The sequence below is a fragment of the Macrosteles quadrilineatus genome, unplaced genomic scaffold (genome assembly GCF_028750875.1).
Source record: "Macrosteles quadrilineatus isolate MER2022 unplaced genomic scaffold, UCM_ALF_1.0 Scaffold_2__2_contigs__length_208266976, whole genome shotgun sequence".
Classification (NCBI taxonomy): domain Eukaryota; kingdom Metazoa; phylum Arthropoda; class Insecta; order Hemiptera; family Cicadellidae; genus Macrosteles; species Macrosteles quadrilineatus.
Window position 1 is genome coordinate 10,371,489 of NW_026542595.1, and position 22,078 is coordinate 10,393,566.

Consider the following 22,078-nt stretch of genomic DNA (forward strand, 5'->3'; position numbering starts at 1 on the left):
ATAATAAAAAAGTAAGCCATAGATAAGTTAGGCCTACACACAATGTTATCGTAGGCTAACTTAAGTACTTTAATACTTTTTTTTAATGGTCCTTTACTTATGCTAAAACAAATGGTTGGCAACCATATGACACAAAAACAACATTGATTGTGAAAGGCCTACAATAAACAACACTCTACAAACTAAACAAATTAAAACTATTTTTTTTACTCATGCGTTAATTTAGTTAAAAGTTTTTTCATTTTCTCTGTCAATGGTTACTATCTTTTTTAGGCTTGGATTTTATTAGAATAAAGTGTGGATAACATAAAATGTTAGTTTGTCTCTTAAAACACAAATTTTACCAATTTCATATTCCATATATGGTCAGATCTGGATGCCAGATACGATCAGATCTGTGATGAACTAACTGTGATCTGAACTAATTCCATATCTGGTTAGATATGGGTGCCAGATCTGGAATATGTCCAGATATGTCATCCCAGATCTGGCCAGATAAAGAATCCAGATCTGGGACCAGTCCACTTTCCCATAAGGGTTACTAACACCATTTTATGGCATCAAACTATTGAATATTATTCATAAGAATTCCGAATTAACCACAGTACTCAAATTGCCATTCGCGATAGACCTAGGGTACTCTTGCATTACTTGCTCTAGCTTTTATAATTAACATTATTTATTCAATTTATGATAGGGCCAGGGGCCATCACATAAGGTTTAAAATCTTGTAAATTTTATGTTTTTTTTTTTACTTTTATGGTTGATATAGGGGATAGAGTCTTACTGTTATTCAGTGCTCGATTTGGGGGGAATGCAGTGGAACGGAGTTCCGGTACCTCTCTTTCAGAAAGATAAAAATATTTGCATAAATAGTTAGTTACCTACATAAATAGATATTTCATTACATTTCATTTGACTTCAGTTAAAAAAGGTAGCCTTAAAAAAAAACTTGAATTGAATGATGAACGGTTTGCTGAATATAAGAAAGAATGGTATAAATATTAATAATTCTCTCAATGCACCGTAACAACGTGGTTACAACGAGGTTTTTACCAAAAAGTTTGCCGAAATCTTTAAAATTTGAATTCAGGGGATTTTGTGGGTAATCAAGACTTGATTCCGGCTAATTGCGGGGATTACCACCGTATTTTGCGGGTAAAATGAGCAAGTTGGGTTGGCAACGCTGGTCATCACTGCCACTGTCGCCGCACGAACTTGCGGCGGGCCGCAGAGGCAGGGTTAAGGGGCACCAAAGACTAAAGACAGATTATATATTATGGTAGCCTACATGGAATTGTCTTCGTTCATTCTCATACGCGACTTCGGAGCGTACTCCTAGTTATTTTTAGTATGAATACACGAGTGAACCGTTCCTGGATACAATTTGTTATCTTATTGTGCTGATTTTTTTACTTATCACAAATCTGAGAGCAATGATCATGACTGTGTTTATAAAAAATGTCCCTTGTATTATTTTTTTCACAGAGTCAATTGCTGCAGCTTGCTTCTAAAATAGGACGGCTTGACACACCCTGACAATCTTGCTTGTCTGACAAATGACACTTGTGTTTCAGAATCTCTGCGGGAGTACTTTAGTAAATACGGGGAAATCACGGAAGTAATGGTCATGAAGGACCCCACGACGCGCCGGTCGAGGTGAGTAACTCTCTCTCTCTCTCTCTCTCTCTCCCCCTCTCCCTCTCTCTCTCTCTCTCTCTCTCTCCCTTCTTTCTCTTATATTTCTCTCCACATAAGCAGCATTCCATGTGTATTTGTTTACAAGTAATTACATATTTTGTATTATTATTGCATGTTGAAATTGCATATTAGAGTAATTACATATTTTGTATTATTATTGCATGTTGAAATTACATATTAGAGTAATTACATGTTGAAACATCGATATAAAATGGCCAATGCAAATATTTGAAATAACAAACAAATCTTTTTTAGAAGAAAGAAGATGACAAAGAAAAATGATAAAAATATATAGGTAGTGTAAACTTGCACAGCCGGAGTTTTGTATTTTTAACAGTAAATTTGTTTCATTATTTCATAACACTTTTTATTTAGATTATTAATCTTCCTTCAGTCACCTCCATTTCACTAAATATTATTTATGCACCGTAACAGTTTTGATCCCACACCTGATACGATATTATGTTTTCCAAACCCAATTTTTAACTACATTTAACATTTAAAAAAATACTCATGACTTGTAGGACTATAATTAATTAGCTACACAACGATTAATTTGTTATAAAATTGTATAAACTCTATGTTATAGCTTTGTTATCGAAATGTAAAGTATGTTACGAAGCTATAACCACCGTCAATTCAGGTATAAGGTTATGATAAACCTACGGCCATAAACGTAACGTAGTAAACGGTCGCACGGGTCGTGTTCTGCTCGTAAACCTCATCGTCAAGTGAGATATTCAATATCAAGGTCGCCTCACAGCTGTCACGACTTGTTATCACCTTGCAGTATCACTTTATTAATAAGAATATGAAAATGGAACTTATATGCCTAAACCCGTATGTAGAACTACCTTAGAGTAGGGAAATTATTAGATAAACGACCTCATTTCTCAAGATCAGGTGATAAATATATCAGACGAGATTAACAAAAGCATAGAAATAACCAACCCGGTCATTAAAGACGTAAACAGATTCTTTCAAGTTATTTTTTTAGATTCAATCCTACAGCCACCTACAGTAGGAACATTATTAGATAAACGAACTTATTTCTCTGGATCAGGGGATAAATATATCTGACGATGTTAACAAAAGCATAGAAATAACCGACCCGGTCGTTTAAAGACGTCAACAGATTCTTTCAAGTTTTTTTTTCAGATTGAATCCTACAGCCACAGTAGGAACATTACTAGATAAACGAACTCATTTCTCTGGATCATGTGATAAATATATCAGACGAGATTAACAAAAGCATAGAAATAACCGACCCGGTCGTTTAAAGACGTCAACAGATGCTTTCAAGTTATTTTTTTTCAGATTGAATCCTACAGCCTCCATACCGGAAACCATACCGGGTCGGAAGTAAGTGTCTTTAATCTAGTCTTACCAAAGTATTTTATTATAAAAAAATTAGATGAATGTTTTGAAAAATCCTTAGAGCATATAAAACAGTTAAAAAGAGTATAAATAACTTTTTAAGTTTACTCTAGCGTATACAACATTATTCACTATGATTTAAAAGTTAAAGTTTTATTTTCGGTTAATTATGGCATTTTAACATCAGTAATCAGTGATCCCGCGAGAAGCGTGTGTAGCTTAGAAAACCGTTTCTAGATAGAAACCTACAGTCTGGAGCCATATGGCCAGAAGTCTGCCAAAACCAGCCGATTGCGTAGAGGATATTTTTTTATTTTTAGCCGGTGACTTTCTTGACCCTTTCTGTCAAGTAACATTTCATCACCCCTGGCCATTCGTCAAAGCTGTCTAGTTTATGTTTAGTATTTATAATTACAGGTCTATAGCTCAAGAAGGTACTTATGAATCAATTGTAGCCAAATCAAGCATTTTTTATGTTCATATAAAATAATTATCACCATTTACGTGGTTAAGGGGGATGAAATCCATCCCTGTCCCCTTCAGCCGAGGTAACAAGTAAATATATACAAACACCTATTCAACCTGTCAGTCAGATGCAACATACATTAACCAAAGAAAGTAGAGGGGAGACTTCCTCTCAAACCTCCTAAATTTTATTAACAGACTATAGCACTATAAATACAATATACCTTATTTATTCTTGGCTACATTCCAAACTGAAAACCATTTAATACCTTGACCAAAAAATAAAATATTTGCTGGCTTTGGCTTTTTTCTTTTTTCTTGTGTTTTTATAAACTGTAATAAAAGTTGAGAATAAGCTATTCAAAAAGTCCTAACATATCTTGGGACGTAGAGTCTGATGAAAATCCGCAACTGACACAAACACTTACAGAGCCTACACACGGAGTACAATGTATCCTATAACAATTACAGAGCCCACACGCAGAGTACAATGTATCCTATAACACTTACAGAGCCTACACGCAGAGTACAATGTATCCTATAACACTTACAGAGCATATACGCAGAGTACAATGTATCATATAACACTTACAGAGCCTAAATGCAGAGTAAAATGTATCCTATAACACTTACAGGGCCTACACGCAGAGTACAATGTATCCTATAACAATTACAGAGCCTACGCGCAGAGTACAATGTATCCTATAACACTTATAGAGCCTACACGCAGAGTACAATGTATCCTATAACACTTACAGAGCCTACACGCAGAGTACAATGCATCCTATAACACTTACAGAGCCTACACGCAGAGTACAATGTATCCTATAACACTTACAGAGCCTACACGCACAATACAATGTATCCTATAACACTTACAGAGCCTACACGCACAGTACAATGTATCCTATAACACTTACAGAGCCTACACGCAGAGTACAATGTATCCTATAACACTTACAGAGCCTACACACAGAGTACAATGTATCCTATAACACTTACAGAGCCTACACGCACAGTACAATGTATCTTATAACACTTACAGAGCCTACACGTAGAGTACAATGTCTCATATAACACTTACAGAGCCTACACGCACAGTACAATGTATCCTATAACACTTACAGAGCCTACACGCAGAGTACAATGTATCCTATAACACTTACAGAGCCTACACGCAGAGTACAATGTATCCTATAACACTTACAGAGCATACACACAGAGTACAATGTATCTTATAACACTTACAAAGCCTACACGCAGAGTACAATGTATCCTATAACACTTACAGAGCCTACACACAGAGTACAATGTATCCTATAACACTTACAGAGCCTACACACAGAGTACAATGTATCCTATAACACTTACAGAGCCTACACGCAGAGTACAATGTATCCTATAACACTCTCGGGAGAAACCACATAAATAAGACGGGATATTCTATTCCTATTTATCTGCCTACTAGCAGAGTACCCGTCCTTCGTACGGGGTTGGCATATAAGTAGCAAATGCTTATAGCAGTTATGAGTGAGGACATGGTTTAAGAAATTTCGGTTCTTTTTGAAGTTCGTTCGCTACGCTCACTCACCTTTAGGTTGGAGCTCGTTCGCTGCGCTCACTTTCCTTCAGGTTAGCTCGTTCGCTACGCTCACTTGCCTTCAGGTTAGCTCGTTCGCTACGCTCACTCGCCTCCAGGTTGAAGTTCGTTCGCTACGCTCACTCACCTTTTGCTGTTGTCATAAATGTAAAAGAAATAATAGTGCTAGTGCTGCACCCTGTTGGTAATCCTTGTAACTTTTAATGCTATTGAACATCATAGAACATAACCAACTTGTTTAATTGAAACAGCTGTTAAGATTCATTAATTCCATTTCTCATAAGGTTAACATGGGAAACTCCAGAGCCACTGGGGCGGAGCCCCGAAGGATTTTTTGGGATAAAAATATGCCTATATGTTAATCAGGAATGTGAGCTATCATCATGCCAAATTTCAGCCCGATCCGACCAGTAGTTTTTGAGATTAGCTCATACAAACACACACACAGACACCACCTCTTCTTTATAATAGTATATAGATATCCGTGACAAGTATTTGACAAATAAGGGTATAACTGACTCTTTGGCTACTCGCTACCCAAGTCCTAATATTAGCTTTATTCCTCTTATGTTATTGATAGCTATATGTTATTATACTATATAGCTATTCGTTATTGATATACTATTACAAGTGTAACAGGAAAAACAATACTTTTTTACATATCCTTTGAATATTTTCATTTTGCATATACATGGTGTGTCGGGGAATCAATGATTTTGACTTATAATTCTTTTCCGCTGGAAATTCCTAGGTTTGATGTTCATATAGTATACCTAATACATATAAAGGACGGACTAATGGCCTCCAGAGCTTCCATTAAAATCATTGATTAAATGAAATCTCAAGTATCAATCAGTATGTTTATAAATAGTTATAGGTTGTAGGGAAATGGCTGTTGAAAATTATGTGAATGTAAATTAAAAGACACAAACTCGTTTGTGACGTGTTAAGACTATTAAAATAAACCTAAACCATGAATTCGCACAAATGTTGAAGAAGAAACTAATTGCATATACATGCAGATAACAGGGGTATTGATTGTTTGGATGTGTTTTAATAATTTCAAACTTATTAGGTAGTATAGAAGTTATTGTACAATTTTAAATGCATACTTATATATATCTGGGTACTGTAAGCTGCAATAAAGCTACAACTTTTCCCAATGAAATTTGCCTAAGCCATTCAGCACGACTGGTGCATTTGTAGTAAGATAACATTTGTTACCTAAATGCAATAATGGTACCCACGTGTGCATTTAGTTCATCTGTCTTCTTGAAAACCTTCATTTAACTAAAAGTCAAGATGGTAACAGTTTTTTTATAAGTTACTAAGGACTACTTATGTAATATGATTGTGTAATAAGATATTTACTTATGTAATATTGAAATCGTAATAATTAATTACATGCCAAAAAATGTGAAAAACTTTCCATGATTTACCCTGAATTATGAAGACAATTGATATGGATTTTTCTACTAATTTAGACAGTTTTAATGAACACATAGTAAACTAGCGATCTTAAATTTTGTAGTGAATAATCTTTTAAAAATTTTATTAAAAATGGAGAATTCTTATTAAACTTGTATATTTCGAAATGTTAGGCATGTTAAGTGAATGAATATGAACTAATAGACTTGTTGAAATGTTTTACATTTGAGTACATTTCTTTTACTAGTATGATTTGACAACGTGTTTTAATATTAAATAAAGGCATTTTTATTTATTTATTTACATGTATAAGCAAAGCATTTACCATGCAAAGCAAGGTAAAATTAGTAAATAAATATTTATTTGGTACAATATATGGAAATTTTGGTAGCAATTTGTATTTATATAATTGGTAAAGCTAGAATGTCATACACTCCAACAAAGTCCTTTGTAAAGATGCCACATATTTCAGAAATTATTTATTGCTCAAAATACCTGAACGGTTGGATGGCGCGGAAGAGCTTTATGAATACGCTGTCACAGTGAACGTAAATTTCTGAACCCGTCGCCTTCTAATGATTTATACTCAGGTTTCCAATTGTTTGTAGGACATTTCTTTACACAGAGTAATTCTGCGTTGTCTTGCTGTCCTAGTTCAGCTTTGCCTAAGACAACCGAAAAAACTACCAGCCATTTAAGTTAATAACACTATTTTGTATTTTAGGATTTTCATAGAGTTTTTTTTGTAAATCAGATTCGGGATTATTATTTGTTCATGCCTTTTTCATAAAACGTGATCTTGTTGTAACTTTTTTACTTCGACTTCAGTGATTTTGTTTGGGTTCAAAAGGTCTTACTATTCGAAAATCGTTTGACCTATCGAAGCATACCTAGGATGTTGGCATACAAATCGAGTGAACCTGTTATATTGTTACTCACTAACTTTGAAAACGCTATATTACTAAGAACTCAACCTTTTGCTCCGGTTTTAGAATTGGGCCTCCACATAAATGATTTGTTTACAGGAGAGACATAATAATCTGAAACTTTCTATTATTCATTTCTTGTTCATCGTTTTTCATTTGAATGCATACCTATTCATATTATAAATTAATAATACAAATTTGCAGTTTAGTATATCCCTCCTCAAAAGATTCACTTATGTGGAGGCCCGATTCTGAAATCAGAGCAAAAGGTTTAGTTCTTAGTAGGTTCAGTTAATTTGTAGTTACATACTAAATACTTGCTTTGATAGCTTTGCAAGAGCTTTGCTTTGATATGTCAAACGATCTCCTAATAGTAAGACTTTTGTACACAAAAAGACACTGAAGTAACAGAATGTACCATGTTGCAGTGTTGGGTTATAACGTTATAATTCAAAAATATTTGTGGCCACATTCCTCCGTACTCGACAACAAAAGCAGGGACCACACACATGCCAACCTCAAAACCGCCACGTTTTTATTACAAAACTAAACAAAATCCATTCTCTAGAGCAGAGGTTCCTAATAGTTGAAGGTTATAAAATGCGTGCTACAGTCATTTATATAATTTACGGATAAATTTTTTTTCAAATCCAAGAGTTTGGAGAATTTTACAAAAGCTAATCGTAAAAATGGGTATTTAAATCCCTAAATTTGATACCTGTTTTCGTTTACATTTTGTTAAATATCATTTTGTTTTGTCCAATCGCGTATGTTGAAAAAAAAAACACTTGCATCATTTGTGTTTTTTCATTCTAATGTTTGTTTTTTGATTGATTTTACATTGGATTGTTTTGACCCATTCTGGATTTGTAAACCTTGAATGTATATTTTCTTAAAACTGTTATTCTGCAGTGAGGAATAATGTTCAACGATTTAGGAAGATAATTGCTAAAACATTATTTCACTGTTGTATTGTGTGGTAAGAGAACTAGACAAGCATGATAAAACTAACTGTTGTAGCAGTTAATAGTAACATCAATTGTGCGGAATCCTGTGAGATGTGAATTTCGCTGACAGCTCAGCACTGATCGCAGCCAATCTCATTGTCAACGTTTCCTCAGCACTTGGTTCAGGTGAATCAGCGATTCTTCTCCTTAGACGCTGCCGTGTTTAGGATCAATCCATAGTTTACAAGAGTGTTGACAATCTTATTGATAATGTTTGAATAGGTTTTCACCACTTTTACATTGTTTCTAGCACAAATAGTGAAATAGTGAATGAAATTTAAAAGTACGGTGCAAAAGTTTAAAAAACAATAATGTAATGTCCTCGTTGTATATAAACTGTAAATCATTCATATGATAACATCTTTGTAATCCATATATGAGTAGTAGTAGAAAGTTTAACTAGCAAAATTATATAGGCAGTTTTTATTTTTGGGAGGATTGTGGATTTTAAACATTGCTGAATTCACCTTAAACTGATAAGTGTAAAAGGATTGCGTAACACCAATTGGCATAATAAGTGGCTTAAAATGGCTTCTAAAAAACCACCGCTGTGAAACCTATATATTATATATTTTATTTAAGTTCTTATTGCATAAAATATTATTTACTATTTATTGTGTTTTCATTATGCATAAAACATAGTTTATGTTTGTACACCTACTTTGCATTCCTACCTCTTGTCTTGACAACGCGGGACTGAGTTTTATTTAACAGTCAATCATTTCAGCTTGTCTGAAGCACAATATTAACGGCCATAAACGTAGTAAACGGTCGCACGGGTCGTGTTCTGCTCGTAAACCTCATCGTCAAGTGAGATATTCAATATCAAGGTTGCCTCACAGCTGTCACGACTTGTTATCACCTTACGGTGTCACTTTATTGATAAGAATATTAAATCGGATCGTTTCATATTTTATAGCCTCTATTGTAAACCTCGGTCCATACAAGAATGAGCAATTCCCTTCTTTGATAGATGCAAGGAAAGTAATGTGTGATTTTAGTAATACTTGATAGCTTGGTATGAAATAAATAGTTTGCCAAATTGTATCAAACTATATCCATAACAATCAAACTATAATAGTTTAATTACTATCCGTAAAAATATTTGTGAATTTTTAATTTACAGTCTTTAAAAACTGCTAAAATAAAAACAAAAAACAATTTTAAAACGTTCCAACGCACTAAATGTTGTTTTTATGGTCTACAATATGGTTAAAAAAGAAACATGGAAATTTTATGTTTTAAGGACAACAATGGGAAAACATATTTTTTACCATGCCCTATAGTCTGGTCTTGCTGGTTCTCGAACATTTTGAATAAACACATATTTACGCGTTTGGCCAAAATTTCATCAAAATGGATCATTTTATTCTCGTTATCGTGACACACACACGCACACACTTAGATACTTAGTTATTCATTCATTATTATGTTCATATTGTTAGTATAAATAATTATACAAATATATGTATTTAGAAGATGGTAGACATTAAAAAAAAAGAAAATTGGTCTCAGGTTTAAATGAGATCAGCGGTAATAGATTATCCCTATAAGAAAATCGCTAAAAACAAGAAATAATAAAACAAGTAATGTAAATATCTAGACGGTAACATTATAGTCTAGTTTCATAATCGGATAATAAATCGAAGTTAAATTTGCTGAGTCGAGTTACAGAATCGATACTGTGTATGAGGGGGGGAAGGGATTTTCCGCCAGATCGCGCGCTTATAGTCTGGCGAGTCGGATAAATTATATGATACCGAGCAATACGTTATTGTGGCCGATTGCTTAATAAGGTCTCTCATACAATGCCGCACTCCCGTACAGCTTTACTCCCGAGCATTAGCCTTCTAACGTATAATAGTTAACAAATTATTTCTTATTTATGTATTGATTTGGTCAGTAAATTAGATATTTGCTATTTTGTTGAACAAACAGTCTATACTTCAAGGACGTGATTGGATTATAATTTTTATTATTTTACAGCTAAATTCCGTTTTACAAAAGATAATTTTTAATAAATTGCGTTTCCAAAGGTATGTAAGGAAACATGTAATTTTATCTTGGCAGAGTAGTTATTTCACTGTGAATTCACTGAACATTCGGGGTTTGTAGCTTAGTTATTAGTTTTTAACTTTTTCCCACCATACTTTCTGTTTAGGTTAAAATACTTCCATATAAAATAATTGATTCGACAAACTGAAATATTAATTACTTCTCTGTGATTAAATACGAAATAGATATACAATTATTTAAAGGTAGGAAATTGCTATTGGTTAGTAATTTGATATGTAATGTAAATAGCTTTTCAGTCGCATATTAAAACGTATAAAATAAATTATGTGGATGCAAGTTGGGAAGTAAGGTTGAAACTAAAGAAATATAATCAAACATCGTACCTAAGGGGTACATTTTTACGCTTTATAATCAAGAAAGGGCATTCATGTAAATATATGCTAGCAGCCCAAAGATTGACAGCTTAATTTATTTTAAGTACTATCATTCCTCTTTGGTATTATTAAGAACATTCTTGGGCAAAATTCTTCTTTCTTACACAACTGTACAAGTATAGCCGCTTATCAAACATCGGCGAAGTTTACAAATTTCATGTACATAAAATAAGTTGTCGCCGATACCACTCTCGAGGGCACCGCATAAATAAAGCTTGGGATATTTCCTCCCTATTTATTTGCTTATGTGACAAATGTGTCACATAAAGTTGGCTCTTGCGTTTTATTTACTGACTCAGCCGCTTACATTTGTATGAAAAGCGCACGTCTTTCTATGATCTTTGCTCTGTGCCTTCGTTTGATAAGAAAAAATATCTAGTCACAAGAGGAGGCGTTTTAAAAATTTGTACTGCAGCTGATAAAAATTTTTAAGTAGCATTTTAAACTGACAACTTCTTTTAATTTGAAATTGATCAAATACATTTTCAAAAACTAAGTATCGTACAGGCCTACACATTTATAACATTCATCTCCAACCTTTGACAATTAGAGTGTTGTTCTGGGCATAAAAGTCTCATTGGAGATCACAACAATGAGTAAGTATGCACGTAATGGAATTGTATTTTTTTACAAAATTATTTTGATATGGCTTTAATTTTTGTTGCCGTAAATTGGAATTATTATTTTTATTTATATTTATATCAAAGTAACTTATTTTATAAGTTGTAATAATATTCTTTAATTCTAACCAGAATTGAACGAACATAGGAAACCCAAACATAGTGTACCCTAGTTAGTAGTGCCCTCCAATAGCTCTCGGGAGTCACTTTTAACGTTAGTAATGTATATTAGACAAATACACGTCAAATCGTGTTGTTAGACAATTTCGAATAAAGTTACAGGGCTATGTATATGCATATTTCCATAAATTTAACAATAATACACAGATTTTAATAGATTTATTTATCTTCTTTACGTATCACACAAAAATTCCAAAAAGGGGTTATTCTGAAAGAAGAAGTTGTTTGACAAAATATAAATAATAATACTTCAACTGGTTAACATTCTTACTGGATTCACCCTTGCCAAATACACTTTGTATCAAATATCTCACATTTAATCCATACTTGAACGTGGCAAACTAAGGAAAGATTGCACAATAAATATAATGCAAACACCTTATGTTTTGGGTAGAGCAATTAAAATGATAATAGACAAGTAAACGCTGTTACGTGAATTAAAATATTTTGAACTATTTCTGTACATACAATTATTTTTCCTGTGTTGTACAACCTCAGTTCAACCTTCAATAAACTATTTTTGTACGTAAAATTATTGTTCCTATATTGTGCAACCACAATTTAATGTTCAAACTTAGATCTCATGGAATTCCATGTTTGAATAAATCCTCTTTCAGCGGGAACTGTTATTGTTTTCCTATAATCCCAATACCATCGCATAACATGTGGTGGGGAATGTGGTAGATTCAGTCTCTATTCTTTCCTTGCTCCATGCTTTTGTTGGAGAATAAAATGACAATTTAGATATTAGTAAGCTTTTTATATCTTATTAATTAAAACCTATACTAAGTCATAGCTACTTTTAACTGTAATTTTTTCTGTAAGCTTATTATGAATTTTCTAGCTGATGCATAATCATTAGATTTGAATATATGATAATATTCCAATTACAATTAGATTAAAATAATTTTATAGGCGCTTATAAGCATTTATCCAGTTCCAAAATATGTTTTGAATGGTATGACGTAGAACCTATGTATCATCACATTTTCAATGATAGAATTTATAATGTAGGCCTATACGTATGTGTAATGTTATAATCTATTATTTTTGGTTCATTATTATTATCAAAATGCCTAGTAATGCGAAAATATTAAAAGGTATGCTTGTTTAATGTCAATTTCATACTTAAAACACCTCAAAAATAATATCTTCATAGACGTTTAGATTTATCACTTGTAAACCCTGGGCTTTTCCTCGGGAAACTTTGCAAATGATACGGACATAGTTTAGGGTTAAAACATGTTGTATTAGATAGAGTACACTAATACCTCCTTATATATGACTTTTGTGGTATTTTACGTAGATATAAATTCAAATACATCTGATATATACTGAAGAAACCATGTTAAGAAGGAAATATTAACATACAATGCATAGTCCTAAATCGTGTTTAATGATGGTTTAATTAATTTCAAATAATCAACTTTCGTATTTCGATACCTGAAACTATACAAACACATATAATTTATTGTAAAATTTTTGTTAAACGTTTGATAGTGAAAACTTGTGAGAAACTCCTAATAACAAATTTAACGTTATTCTTAGTAAGTGCTAATAGTTATTCATATAAATGGACCTTTTCCAGTTTTAGTGACCATCCCTTATATGGATGAAGCTATTACCGTAGGTGGCACGGTAAAACCTTTACACTGGATTGATTTACTTTTTCATTTTTATATCCTAAGAGGCCAAAATTTTTTTCTTTAAAAGTCCTACCTATGCGTGTGCGAGTTCATGTGCATAATTCCCCGACAATATACATTAAATATTCACATGTTAGTCTTAAGGAGAAAAAGTAAATATGGATATATTGTGATCCAATTTAGCAAAACTATTTATTTGATACTGTACTATTAATATAATAAAAACACATTTTCCTTCTCTGTAGCAGTAAACTTAGTAATTCGTCAAATCAAATGTTAATTAAAATATGAAATATTTTAGTGAAAAATTAATCAAACAAAATGGAAATTTATTTAGTCTGCAGGTTTGCTGAGGTGTTGTAGATTTCCCTTACCCTTCCACCATTATATGGTGGGTGTCATTGGTGTAATATAAATGAAGCCAAAGTCATGTAATTAGCAAGGTTATTGCCACAAAAATTTACTTCAAATAATAAAATATCGAAAGAAATGTTTTGCGTCGAATGTTTGAACAATTAATCTTTAACATATTTCATATAGAACTATTACAACAATCGCGTTGCATTGTGTAATATTGGTGAGTGGGAGGGTGGGGGGAGTTGAGTTTAGGTTTTGGATAGAAATTGCTGTGTCAAAGGGGTGGTCTACCACCGGCAAAAACACGTTGCTTTGTTCATATTAAAACTCATTTTTTGCTGGCTCATAACTTAAGTGTCGGTCCGTCGCACATATTTAATAAAACTTTGTTTCCGTTCGGAGTAAAAACATGATAAACTGTTATGTTTTGGGAAGGGTCGTCGTGGGTGAACAGTGTTGGTACAAACTTTGCTATTCGAGTTCATTGTTGGACATAAGAATGATCAAAATACATGAATATTTTAATTAAATGTACATGTATGTTATCTTTTATATGCAATGGTGCACTGTTGCTTGTAATTATACAGGGTGAATAAAAAGTCAAGACCCCCCCCTCTAATATTTTTCCAAGTTAATATACAGAGATATCCTTTTGGTGGTCGAGCAATCTTAGCAGGAAGTTTTATTTATCATTTTTAAATTTTTGAGTGTCCCCCCAAAAGGGGGTATTTGGGGGGCAACTCAAATATTTTAAATGTAAACCCCCTTCAAGTGACACCTCATTTTGAAGTGTTTACAAAAACTTAAAGAATGGTGAAAACTAGAGGTCGCTATCTCTTCTCTATCCAAAATGGTAGCCCGTCAAATGTTGTGGAAAATAAATGGTAAAATTGTTAATATTGGCTGTCATTTTGGATAGAGAAGAGATAGCGAGCTCTGGTTTTCACCATTCTTTAAGTTTGTTTAAACACTACAAAATGAGGTGTCACTTGATAGGGGTTTCTACTGAAACATTTTTAGTTGTCCCCCAAATCCCCCCTTTTGGGGGACACTAAAAATTGTTAAATGTAAATCCCCTTTAAGTGACACCTCATTTTGAAGTGTTTACAAAAACTTAAAGACTGGTGAAAACCAGAGCTCGCTATCTCTTCTCTATCCAAAATGACAGCCAATATTACAAATTTTACCATTAATTTTCCACAACATTTGACGGTCTATCATTTTAAATAGAGAAGAGATAGCGACCTCTAATTTTCACCATTCTTTAGTTTTTGTGAACACTTCAAAATGAGGTGTCACTTGAAGGGGGTTTACTTTTAAAATATTTGAGTTGCCCCCCGAATACCCCCTTTTGGGGGGACACTCAAAAATTTCAAAATGATAAAATGAAACTTCCTGCTAAGATTGCTCGACCACCAAAAGGATATATCTGTATATTTACTTAAAAGAATATTAGAGTGGGGGGGGGGTCTTGAATTTTTATTCACCCTGTATAGTGGAAGTGGACTTTGCCAACCAAATGGATGGCCAAATGACCATTGTCTTTTGTACCTAAAAATACAATTTGTAACTTTGTAAACTTGTTCTAAAATAAAGCACTGTTAGGTAACTATCTATCTATACATTTTTTAATCATTTGCTCTTTCGTTATACTCAAAATAACATCAAGTGCGATTTACAACTCATCAATGATGGGATTTAATAAGTATTTGATTGACGTACCGTCCTTTGCTCACTTATTAAGCCATTTGTCTTTCATCTACTGTGTCAATCTAAATACAAGACATAAACTAACAAGACATTTTCATAGTAGTACACGTTTAGCTATGTGGCATCTATTGTGAAACATATTATAATGTAAATAAAAACATGCATGATTGTTAAACTATTGGCAAATGAACATTATACTGTAACTTGAGACTTAACTATAAATTCAAGACATTGTTTGTTAGTTCGTTTTACGGCAAATTAAGGTACATAATAAATATTCATAGAATCAACAAGACATAGCAATTCTCCCTTTCAAGAAATTAAAATGCAAAATGTAATAGTACATATGGTTACTTAGCATTATATTATATAAAGTGGAAATTACCTTAGAACCTAATCAGTATTGCACGTATTTCCGTATGCAAAAAATCTTACACGGAGATTCCTTTACAGTTAGACGAATAATTTTTTTGTAATTTCAAAATGCATTTGTTATTTATAAACAAATCTAATCAACTCACTTAGTTCATACATCTCTAAGAACCTTTTACCTGGTATGTGGTTGAAAGTTAATAAAAGCGTGTAAATATTATTAGGGTTGTATATATTTAAAACTCATAATTACCAGAGAGGGATGTTGGCAGACGGCGGCGCGGCGTCTCGTTGGTGTGTTTTCTCTCAAAACACGGCCCCGCCACCTGTAATGGTGCTGATCAAATTTGTATTTGCTCTCTGCTCTTTGGATATCGTTAGCAAGCTTTGCTGTGCGTCATTTACTGAAACCTCGCATACGAACTTTAGAAACCTGTTGACGCAGTTTTTTTTTGTGTGATATTAAACCAGAATCACGAATACAGCCGTTTATTTTGTCAAGGCTTTTGACGTGTTGTTGCATAAACAGCTGTTCAAAACTAAACCATTTCAGTATTACAATAATATTAACCTTTAAGTGAAGAAAACCTAGGCAGCGTAGTTCATCAGATCACACATTATTATTGTTGCTTAAGTCAATGCAGTAAAGCTGTCAAATAACCAGCTTCTTGTACAAATCATTGTAATAATATTAAGTTAAATGGCTAAATTGACTGTATTTTTTAAAGAAGTAATTTCCAGGATAGTATTACTAACTATGGCTCGTCTGCTCTTTGTTACATTGTATGTAATTGTTACAATGAAAAATTATGAAATTTAGATGAAACTTAGTATAAAATATCAAATATCTTGATGGTTTTGGAAACGGGAATTGCAATTTCCTGTTTAATTATAACATGTTATACGTGATCAAACTAAACACTTAAAAATATCTTGTATGTTTTTTAAAGCCTACAATAACCAGTTGTCAAAAATGAGATGGAAGCCATATATAGCTCTTAATCTATTATTTGTGCTATATGAAAAAAAACAAATATTAAAAACTAGAAGAAAGTAGATAAGATATATTTGATGTATTGTTGCTGTACATACTTAGACCACAATTAATTATTAGGCACTGAACAATAAAAACCTCTAGAACTGTAGCCATTGTGTTCATAGAATAGGAACGAATGTTTTATACTAATTATATTTTTGGGCCTGGTTCAATTAATAATCCCCATTGTGCTATCACCTTTTTCATGAATTTTTCAAAGTAACGAGGAAATTTAAATGTTCACAAACCATAATGTATAATAAAAATAATAAAATAAATTCGCACTATTAACTGTCTGCAGTTAAAAGTCTACTATACTAATATACAATAGAATGAATACTTGCTTTTTACAACCCTCAAATATTGGTAATCTATAACATTTTCTTGATTACGTTCAAACTATTTAAATCCAAATATTAACATTGAGTAGACTCTCCCGTGATTGCTCCCATCCAGGTTGTTTTTCTGCAGTACGTATTTGATGTAACGTTGCGAAGGATATCAATGTGTACCCCCCCCCTCCACCCCCCACGGTCCTGTCTAACATTAATCACTCCCCCCTAACTGTGAGAGGGCTCTTGTCAAAGCATTCCACCCTCGTACCACGACAAAAATGTTCAATTAGCTGCTATGATATTAATCTGTTGTCATATCACTGAGGGTTTTTGTTGTTCCGTTGTGTTTTCCTATAAAATTGTTTGCGAACGTTGTGATAAAACTCAATATTCAGGTCCAATAGTTGTTTTTGTCCCTTGTATTGTTTTGGACATGCAATTAGTATTATTGAACCACAAAAATTTAGGAAAAGAATAAGCTTTTATTCTTTTCCTAAATAGTGGTGATTAAATATTAATGTACACCATGTCAAATCATTGTACATTAGCGATTTAAGTTTCTAATATCAATACAAATGTACACGTGATTTTATAAGTTCGTTTTCATTAAGTTGTGGCTATTACTGATTTTCCATTCCACTTTTTTATTTAAATTATACATTTTTATTCAAAAAACTACTATACCGAGTAGATCTATAATATTCATTTTCAAAAGTCACCCGCTTTTCACCACTATGCCCCTATGTAACCTCTTTATATAATTTCGCCCGCAATGATTGTGCCACAGCAAAAACGCGCACAGTGTAATGTTCAGACAGTGTTTTCTCAACAAACAGCATGCGGCCTGCACGGCGCTGATCAAAACTCTATTTGCTCTCCTCCCTCTTGAAGCATCGTTAACGAGTTTTCTGACTGTGTTCCGGTATTATATTAATATGAGAAATATTTCAAAGTGTTCAAATTGAATATACTCTTTAGTTTTATCTGTTGTTCTGTTCAGATATTAAATAGCCCCGCCATAACAAACTTGCAAACTTTAAATTTCCATTTGCCTAGATTTTTACTTTAATTATTCCCTAAATATCTCATATTTATTTCCTATTTTACATTAGGTTAAACGAGTACTTTGGTTTGCTGTAACAAGGAATATAGTAAGCTATATACTTTTTAGTAAGATGTTAATAGCTTGGGATAAAAGATACAATTAGCAAAGTCAGAATCAGGCAGAATATACTCGTATGTATAATACAAATAAACTACAACAGTTTATTTGTTCTCCTTAAAATAATAGCATGGGAAATTTAAGTTTACAGTTTTATGGCATATTCTCCAACGACGCTTCAATATACTAAATAATTTGTTTTTAAGCTCTGCTAAGTGGATCGGAAGGTTAATGCCTAATTTTTATGCTTTGAGTGTGAAAATGAGAAAAAAATCATTTTAATACCATTAATTCCGTTACTAAAGTCATGGGAAATATTGAATTAGGAATATAGAAATATCAGTCTAGTTGATATTTTAACAGTTTGCTTTTAGTTCATATGTTTCACTTCATTGTCCATTTACCGTGTCTATGTTTTCACACTTGATAAGGTGGGTTCCGCGGTGTGCGCCGGAACCTTCCTTGGACAGTCTTTGTTTATCCACTGTATTTGTCTATGGTGATACTTGTGGAGAGTCTCGCTATCGTTGTAGGATGCCCTGTCTACTGTTCTACTTATGTGATTTCCATGGTTTTCCCCTCTCTCCTATATCTGTTGGAGGCACAGTCTCCCTTTTCCTCAGACATTGTTCACATTAATCATTTTGTTCAGCCACAGAAGCATTTCCCCTGTCTTTCTTCAATTCGGAAAACTGTTCAATTGCGACTAGTTGTTTATCTACTGTTAGGAAACTTACGATAAGTAATTTTCCTGCATTTTAAAATAAGTAAAAATATAAATTGCATACTAGATGAGCTTAAAATCACTTATTACAATACTTTGTTGTTGTACTTGTACTTTGATTGTTTTACATTGGTCGCACGCTATTTCGTACTAAACCAATACATTTAAATTCAAATTAGAACTAAGCGGTTCAATGTCAAATCTGTTTTTAAAGATTTTTGTAAGATTACTAATGACCAGTTTCTTTAGTCTTACGCTATTAGTATAATATTTATACTTTACATTTACGAAACGTGCCTGGGTTTTTTATTGCACACAAGGTGTAAATTAACCTTAACAGAAAAATATAAATACTTTTTACGCAGTAAAAAAATCTAAAAAATATTGTGTATATTTCACTGTGTCTTTTCGACATATTGGCCTGAAAATCATCGTAACTACATTATCTTTCGAGTGTATACCCTTGTAAAAATTATCTCAAGTATTGATTTATTCTTAAAACTGATCTTTGCTTTGTCTCCATCGATTAGCTCTTATTATTGATATTTGATCCAATTATTGTTGACCTTTCAAAAATAAGATGTTAAATTTCCTTGCGGTTTTCTTATGACCGGTTTACCTGTTTACTTTACGTGAGTTTCAATAAGCCGTCGCAGCGCTAGACTTCAAAGGATACGTCACAAGTGGGGCATAAAGGTCTTTGTCTTCTTCCACTTTGAGCGAGAGGCCGGGAGGAGGGTTGTGGGTTTAAAGCCGTCCACTCCAGTTAAGATATAGTCGCTAGGCCTCGTTGAGGAAGTATTACAGTTCCGGATGATGATTAATCTTACAGATGAACATAGTTATCATATGTGTGCAGAACGCTTTACTAAGACATGTGTAACTATAAAGAATTCAATTCAGTATAATATAGTCAGTTTCTTTGTATTTGCATCCCAACTTTCTTGTCTGGTTTAACCTAGAACAGATGTAAAAGCCATAGCATCTAAAGCTCAACGGTGCACCCAAGCTAAAAGTGTAGTTGTATGTAAAGAATCTGCTAAGAGTTGTATACCTCTTAAAATGTGTGGCGGGAGTTAATGGTTATAAACTTACTAGCTCATGAATATTCGATATGTAAAACTATTAACAAACTTTATTGCATTAAAATGTAGGTTTACTTTGTCATTCTTACCATCGAAGGTATCACTAACTACTAAATAATCTGATCTAAATTCGGAGTATTTGGGGGAATCGCTGATTCGCCGCGCAAACGCTTGTAAACCTTGTCAAAGAGATTGGCAGCGAGGTAGTGATCAGCGTTCAACTGTCAGCGAAATTCACATCTTCAACGACAAAACGCTTTACAGCTCCGATAGTGGATCGTTTGACAAGGTTTTTGTATTTCCAACTTGGATATTTTTGTTGCTCTCAGTATAAATTACCCGTATTCTCTTAATTTGGTAGCCTGTTTTCCCGCAAGTAAGAAATTATTCTAACAACAGCTCCATTTTCTTGTTGGAGGATGTGTATTTTTTTTTTATTTCTTTAGGGAGAGGTGGGAAAATGCATTTATGCACACAGGTGGCTAGCCTGTAGTGTGGGACTCCAACGGGCTTAAGGCCCAGAGACTACCCTCTAAAAACCTCCTCTACTCTTCGGACACTAGCCTGGGAACACTTGTCGCACTTCAGAACTAGGCCGAGTTTGCCTACGCCCGAGGGGCTTACGCCGTGTCTAGCCGTTTATTTCTTATAAAATCTAGACTGTGATCCGATCTAGATCGTTCTTTTTAGCCTGTGTATTACCTGATAGATATATAAAAAATATATATAAATCTATCTATCTATATATTAATAGGAAAGCATGTTTCTTTAAAACCTTTTTTCTCAGCGCGTGTGCATCGCAGGGAAAATCTACGCATACTGTTGGAAAGATATTTTTCTGTAGATGTGCAGAATGCCTTTAAAAATTAAAATAGGCTAAAAATAAGCACAACAAACGAATTTGAAAACTTCAAAAAATTAACATGGACCATATGGGTTGCCATGATGGTGACGAAATAACAACAAAATGTAAACAAAAAATCAAAACAAAGGGAAGAAATTCCATTCACATGTTTTATTTACAGTGTGGGGAGAAAATAGAGAAGTCTGTACATTAATTATTTTTGGTCGAGTTTCGACCACAGGACGACCACTAGTACTTATTTAATACGCAAGCAGGTTTTTTGTGACAATTACTCCTCCGAAACTACTGAACCAATTGACATGTTTTTGGTGTCATTGGAAAGAGCGTAACGCGAAGTTGTGCAGGAAATTTTCTTTTTAGGGAAATAATTAGAGAGTGAGGCCCCGGGTCCCTTTAAAGTTTCGTATTTCTCCATAAGATTAACATGGGAAACAAACATTGTTATGAAACTACAGCTGTTGTCAGAAATGCTGTTCAGTAGATATAATAGGACAATATGACCCCACTTTCGGCGTTTTAGAGGCACTTTTAGGGCACTTTTTATAGGGGAAAAATGAGAAAAAAATGGAAGAGCTTTTTTTGGCCACTTTTTTTAAAGATCCAGCTCTCGACCTATACACCCCTATATAAATTTTCTACTTTTTTAATACTAAAAAACACGTCTGGAATATGGCTCATTTTTTGGCCACTTTTTTAAAAGACCTGGATCTCGTCCAATACAAGCCTATATAAATGTTCAAACTCTATTAAAATTTCAAATCCACATCCATTCCCATGTATATTCTCAAAATCATGTGAGGTTTGTGCGTGAACTCGGGCATGCTTATGGCTATGCGTTAACTATGCCTGACTCAAATGAATGACTGTGAGTGTAACCTAATGACCCCAATCAAAACCAATTGTCAACATTCTCTGCCTGTCTGGTGCCTGTCTGTCTGGGGCAGGTTTAGACAATTGCCAAATATGTTTGATTGATTGACCTCAATTATTCAATTGTTCAATTTCAGTTTGTTCAATTTCCATTGTTAAGTT

General features: G+C 33.4%; 1 protein-coding gene across 11 annotated transcripts in view; it reads left to right on the forward strand.

Annotated features, from left to right (window-relative positions):
* LOC128986010 (RNA-binding protein Musashi homolog Rbp6) overlaps positions 1–22,078 on the forward strand; it is an 802,253-nt gene that overhangs the window by 514,995 nt on the left and 265,180 nt on the right. For all 11 annotated transcript variants that reach the window (XM_054406067.1, XM_054406068.1, XM_054406071.1 and 8 more), the window contains exon 3: positions 1,578–1,659. In XM_054406067.1, the coding sequence (XP_054262042.1) occupies positions 1,578–1,659 (82 nt within the window). The remainder of the gene's footprint in view (positions 1–1,577; positions 1,660–22,078) is intronic.